Raw genomic sequence first — 6,362 nt, 5'->3', positions numbered from 1 at the left:
CAAAAATACTTCCAAGGGGCCACCTTAGTAAACAACAAACATCAGGTGTAAAAGCAAAGAAAAGTGAGAGGGATCTTCTCAGTGATCTGTTTAAAAATCACTCAAATATTAAATACCTTTAGGTCTCTTGGCAGTCTCCTGGTCAGATTTTGTCATTTTTGAGGGACATCCTGTTCTTGGTGATGTCACTGTGGTGCTCCATGTTCTCTATTTGTTGGTGATGGCCTTTATGGTGTTTTATGATACATCTAATGTTTTAGACGTTTTTATTTATATCCATCTCCTTTTCCAAACCTTACAACAAGCGAGACCCCATGCATGCTTCAGCAGTTGGACGAAACTGAGAAAAAAAAAATCCTACAGAAACAGCTGATCTTTATTTGGCTTTAAGAATTTCAGTGATGATAGCTGTATGATGATTACTTTGGAACATGTGATCGCTTCATTTTGAGCACAGCCACACCTGCCATTTTAACAAGGGTATGTAAACGTTTATATCTATTCATACATGAATCATTAAAATTAGCGAATGTTACATCGCCGTTGACAAGAATTTCTTTTATTGAGTCTCCAGCTCAGCTACAGTTAACCATTTACAGTGTATTTCCTTACAGCAGAGAAAGACGATACAAAGACTTACAGCAGCAAGAGTTTCCTACAGAAATGTAGTTAGAGGACACAAGTACAGTATTGTGTCAGAGGACACAAAATACAAATCTGTTTGCGTGATAATATCCACATGTACGATAACGAGTTTAAGAATATTTAATACTGTATAAAATGTCCAAATCAGTGTTCTGTGTAACACCTTAAAGACTGTGCAGTGTTCGCTATATAAATGATTCATTATCCTTCACTTGATTGTCAGAATAGAATGAATGGTTTTTAAAACACTTGTATGCTTGTAATGATCATGTTAAATCTACAAAATGTAATTTTTAAATTAACACTAACTTAAATATCAGACAAGCTCGTACGTCTGATATTTCCATCTATCAGTGTTGAATACTTCCAGGTCTTAGCGTATGGTCCGTTACCTCTCCTAACTTTTCATGGTGAAAATCGTGAAAGGGGTCATGTTTCGCTTTTCGCTCGAGTGCTGTGAGGATTTTTCACCGATTTGATGCTGCTTTTTGTCTCCTGTCCAGAGCTCTCCGACAGATTGTCTTTGGAGCCATTCTTCTTCTGCACAAAGAAAAACACAGACATTTCTGAACAAGACTGTAAAAACATCTCGCAGGAACCTGTCATTTCTGAGCACATTCACACAAACAAAAACTGTCTAGCCTACGTGAACAGTAAGAGCAGTAGGTAGGTATGTGGAAGATTGTCAAATTATAGGCAAGAAATGCTTTCAGTGTTTTCAGAGTGTTGGATTAGGTATTAGCTGTAGAAAGAATTAGCTATAGGAAAGAAATACATAGAGCTTTGCATTTGGCATTATCCCCTGATAATGCCTGTGTGCTGATTTCCAAGCCCTTGATATGTGTTAAGCCATGGATACTTAGTATATATGTTCCTCTCATTAAAAATAAAAACACATTATACCCTATTTGTCAACCCCCTGTCCCCCGCCACACAAAAACGCTACCTGGGCAGCTATAGTCACAGGGTGGCTTAACACCTTTAGAGGAAATGTCTGTCCTCTTCCGCATACATGAGCTCGCAGATCTGCGTGTTTAGTGGTTACTGTCACTCTGATTGACAGTGGAAAAAGTAACCATCCCACCTCGACAGCACAGCCCTGGGTGGCTGTGGTTTTCTCAAGTTTCAATAAAAGACATTCACAGATATGTGTATGGCAGTGTACAATAACTGACCTGTGAGGTGGCAGTACTGGACCCTGTCATGTCTACGGTGCGTGTAACAGGAAGTGGAGGCACCAGATCAGTCCGAGAGCTGAAAAAGAAATGGTGGTCAAAAAACACAGCAATAAAACGTCATGTGGATGAGTTTGACACTTTGGTTGCTTCTTTTGTGAACGACCTATTGAGGGAAACGTGATCTTTGAATTGACCAAAATTATTCCTGGACTCACTTGACCTCTGAGAGGACAGACCTCTCTCCGTCAGAGCAGTGTGAGCGCCGGTACTGTCGGTAGCTCCGAGGAGAGTGAGAGTGCCGGATACGGATCGGGTCACCTTGAGTTCTGAAATGAGATATTTTGTCATTTTGACGGTCAGTAGGGAAGATAGAATCAAAAGCTATTTTTTTTTCCATGATGTAATTGGTAAAATCACACCATAAGACATATTTTGCGCTCAAATATCTCTACCATTTAAACTGCCATATGGATGTGAATTTCAGCTCTATCACTGCTACTGTTCCTGAGCTAGAGAAACTTACCGCAGTATTTTGACACAGAATTATTCTTAGAGCTAATGTTGTTTGCATGAAATTGCTCTGTACCTTCTAATTCGTTATTGAATCAATAGTGATAATTTTGTCTGTTGTGTCTGTGTTTCTATTAAAAAGATTTTGAAAAGTTTCCGGTAATTTCGTTAGCTTTCTGCTACCATTAAGACAATGATATACAATAACAGAAAAACATTAATAGAGATCCTTGTTCAACCCTTTACAGAAAAAGAGTACTGAATATTCATACTTAATAAAATGATTCTCACATCTTCTACAGGATTTTTGGATACAGTTATTGTTAACACTGTTTTGATGCTGTTTTGATTAGCAAAGACAATAGAGATTGATGCACTCACTCTACTTTCTTATATGGAATCTCCTTCAGCTGCTCCTCTGTCATACCGGATGGATCCACCAACTCCTTCCTGTGTACACACAAACACACACACACACACACACACACACACACACACACACACACACACAAGTATTACAACCATGACAGAGTGACTCATCCAAAGCGTAGCATCTGTCTGGCAGGAGCAAGTAAACAAGTTACTCATCATTACTTACTGTATATGTTTCCACAGCTGCTCTTTAGCTTGAACATCTGGACTTCTTCTACAAAAGAAAAAATATAGTCACTTATTGGCACCCTGCAAGACAATGAGTAAACATACAATGCATGAATGAGCTGCTGTGTAGTTTTATTTTTTCAGATGGTTTTTTTCTTAAGAAGTGCAATTTTTCATCTGCAAAATCCATTATCATCACCCCACAATTCTTAGATCCTCTCCAGAAATAATAGCAGGATTTTTTAAGTTCCTTTGACTTTCGTTTTATTCATTCAGACCACACTTTTTTTTCAATCTCTCTTTTTTGTGTGTTAATAACTTTGCCATGTTTTTGTTTCTCTGATTGTTTGAGCAGGGGATGTAACAGATATAACAGTAATATGAGAGAGAACACAAACAACTGCTGATAGAAACCTCAGCTGTGTTTGCAATCAGAAATACTAACGATCTAGAGCGATGGCGCGAGCGGCGATGGTTGGGGTCGTTCGGGTTCTTCTCCTTTTGTCTGCGAAGCACAGCCTCCCACTGCGGCCCGGAATCCACCATCTCGTTCTCCTGTCGGGATCTACAGCAAACACGTACAAACAACTACTACAGACCAAAATCTTCTTTTTTTAGATGTGGAAATCTTCTCTATAAGCCGTGCCAGAGTCTAATTAACCTATATTCTATAGACAGTTTCTATATGAAGACCACTAAGACTTGCTCTTGTGTTGGTTTAAGGGCATGGAGAAAGATAAGTCCCTGTACCGGTTCCTCTTTTTACGATGCTCTCGGTTGGAATTCTCCGACTCACTGCCGCTGCTTGTGTTGCCGCGGGAACGTGATCTGAAACGAGAAGGGTTAAAAGTTGATGAGAAGGCAAAAATGATCTTAAGATATGGTGAGGGAATAATGCATTTAATTAAAAAAAAAGAAAAAAAATCCTACTATTTATGTTCAGATGTATTATTCAGCAACTTGTAATAATAATAAGGTATATTACTGCATGTGTTGTGTCCTGTTTTTAGATATGATTTACACTTAATATTCAGACCTGCATAAAAATATCTAAATATATTTTACACACTTTTTATCAATAGAATATCTTTGCAGTGATTTCCATAAATAAAGTGAACTGCCCACCTTCTCCGGTGCTGTTTGCTGGATGGATCCTCACTGCCCTGGCCTTTCCTGTAAGAGCACATGATCATAGCAGTTGACTTTTCCCATCAATGTCTTTACAAATTCAGGCTGTGAGATGAGCTCCCTATACACTTTGATGCTAGATCTCTACTTATTTATTCAGAGGGTTTCTTTCATCAGTGCCTAGCCTCGGGATGGATCTAGGCGGCTCTCTGACTCCGAAAAACTTCCTAATCTCTAGGATATTCATGATCTGAATCTCTGTATGCTTTTCAGCCTGAGAATCAAAGGAAATCATGCGGTATAAGGAAATGCTGGACACAAATAACAAATTGTGTTTGTAGATAGTAAGAGCTGAAACACTTCTATTGTTTTCTGAGCATCTCTTCAAAGTACATCAGTACATTGTTTGCATTTTTCTAGCTTGGTATATTCAAGTAACAGAGTGTCACCTTAATCAGAAAAGTGAATCTTCTCACGTTGTTACCCTAGATTTCTCACTAGAGGGAGTCCAAGTACCATGAGCACATTTCCACAAACGCATAGAAAGTAAAGAACTTCAATTTTACCACAGTGAAACTCCTTATTTCATGTAGTCTAGCTTTGTGAGGAAGTCAGAGTTTAGGGTCAGCCATAATGTGGCACAGAGAGGGTTAAAACTCAAGCTGTGGGAAAAAACTCATGACCTTCTGATCACTGGGTAGAACTTTACACACTGAGCTGCCACTGCTGTGAGAATTTCTAAGGAAAGCGTATGAGCATGTTAAAGGAAAAACGCAATCAAGATTCACGATTTTGGGCAATTTGCAAGCAGCAGAGAAAAAATCAACTCTGCCAGGTACAGCAGTACTTAAACTGTATAATTTATACCTGATTTGGCGTTCACTGACAAAAAAATAAACAAAGTCTTTAGTTTTGATTAGTTTTCATAGTAGGCTGTGAGCAAAGATCTCATTTAAAAGCCACCTATAGAGTAATGACACAAAATGACGCAAAGCTCACAAGACAGCTACATATACAGTAGTGGCAATGACAATACTTTACAAAACATATATATTTATTTATGCAACCCCAGAAGGCAATAAGGAATAACACGTGACAGACAAAGAGCTGGTGTGTTATTGACATATAACACACCACATTCTGGAGTCTTTTATTCCACTTACATTTCAGTGATTTGCCTCTGATAACAATGTTATATTTATTAATGAACGTCACGTTCATGGCTTTTTGATTTACTGTTGTGGAACGTCTGAGAGACAAGTTACTTCTTGTTATCACTTCACATTCTCTCTTCCTCTCTCTCGCCCGCTCAAAAAATGCAGCCTTTTATTGTACAGAGAAAGCGTGAACTTTCCTGTGCTGGGAAACTGTTGCAAAGCACTGACCGCCTTATCGAAACTCCTTAAACATAAAAAAAGTCTCCTAACAAAAACCGTCACCACATCAATGACTGTATATATTACTTTGTTAAACAGCACACTTATTTAATCTTTTTAATATTAATCTCAGATTACATGGTGCATCTGCTGTACAAATCCCTATGTATGAGCTGTTACTATAGAAACTACACCGTATTCAAACAAGCTCATTAATATAAAAATACACCTGGGACTACTGCCTGAACTGTGCTGTTATAAAAAAAAAAAGATTTTATTCGGCTGATCTTTGTACACTGTGACTGTTAGTGATCTTATAAGCCCGTTGAAATCACACAGGCTTTCGTCACTGATACTCCATACTATGTACCTTTTATTGCATTTCCTGCTCTAACATGCTTGAATCAGCTCATAAACAGCTTGATAATTAGCTTACTCGGTTGTGTCGGTGCAAGGGAATTATCGGAAATATGCATGGCTTGAACTGAGAACACCTGTGAATTGTGCTTCTCAATCCTGTGCTGCCTGAAACACACCTGAGCTGACTCACTGGCAAACACATGGGTGTACTAGAGCTTGGGAAATGACCACAGGATGAAAATAAGGCTATTCCTTAAATATAAAAATAAGGCATTTTAAGGCTATTCCTTAAAATGAAAGCACTACCTGAAAATCTTGGCATAATGTTTTCCCCCCTGTTAGTCGATATGTGATACTGCTGGTAAAATTTGTTAATTGAATAATAACAGTTCCTAGTAGGAAGTGTTTTTAAGCAGGTATCCACATGTGAATATGTTACATGCTGTACCTGTGCCTGGATGAGTTCATAACCTCGTTCTCGCTGCCTCCTGAGGGCGAACGTCTGCGTGTGTTCGGGAATTTGGGAGATTTGTTTCGGTCGCTGGCCGAGTTGTACAGCCCGCTG

The 6,362-nt window shown here is 38.7% G+C and overlaps 1 protein-coding gene across 1 annotated transcript in view; it reads right to left on the bottom strand.

The window, feature by feature from the left end:
• Positions 1-543: 543 nt before the first annotated feature.
• epb41l4a (erythrocyte membrane protein band 4.1 like 4A) overlaps positions 544-6,362 on the bottom strand; it is a 49,382-nt gene continuing 43,563 nt past the window's right edge. Inside the window, exons 15-23 of the mRNA XM_058412227.1 lie at positions 6,246-6,359; positions 4,059-4,106; positions 3,684-3,761; positions 3,379-3,498; positions 2,932-2,979; positions 2,715-2,783; positions 2,039-2,149; positions 1,821-1,899; positions 544-1,185 (exon numbers count right to left, since the gene is read on the bottom strand). Coding sequence (XP_058268210.1) covers positions 1,075-1,185; positions 1,821-1,899; positions 2,039-2,149; positions 2,715-2,783; positions 2,932-2,979; positions 3,379-3,498; positions 3,684-3,761; positions 4,059-4,106; positions 6,246-6,359 — 778 coding nt within the window. The 3' untranslated portion in view covers positions 544-1,074. The remainder of the gene's footprint in view (positions 1,186-1,820; positions 1,900-2,038; positions 2,150-2,714; positions 2,784-2,931; positions 2,980-3,378; positions 3,499-3,683; positions 3,762-4,058; positions 4,107-6,245; positions 6,360-6,362) is intronic.

Source organism: Hemibagrus wyckioides, linkage group LG16 (genome assembly GCF_019097595.1).
Source record: "Hemibagrus wyckioides isolate EC202008001 linkage group LG16, SWU_Hwy_1.0, whole genome shotgun sequence".
Lineage (NCBI taxonomy): Eukaryota > Metazoa > Chordata > Actinopteri > Siluriformes > Bagridae > Hemibagrus > Hemibagrus wyckioides.
Note: the sequence above shows the minus strand (reverse complement) of the source record. Positions and strands in the feature narration are given on the sequence as shown.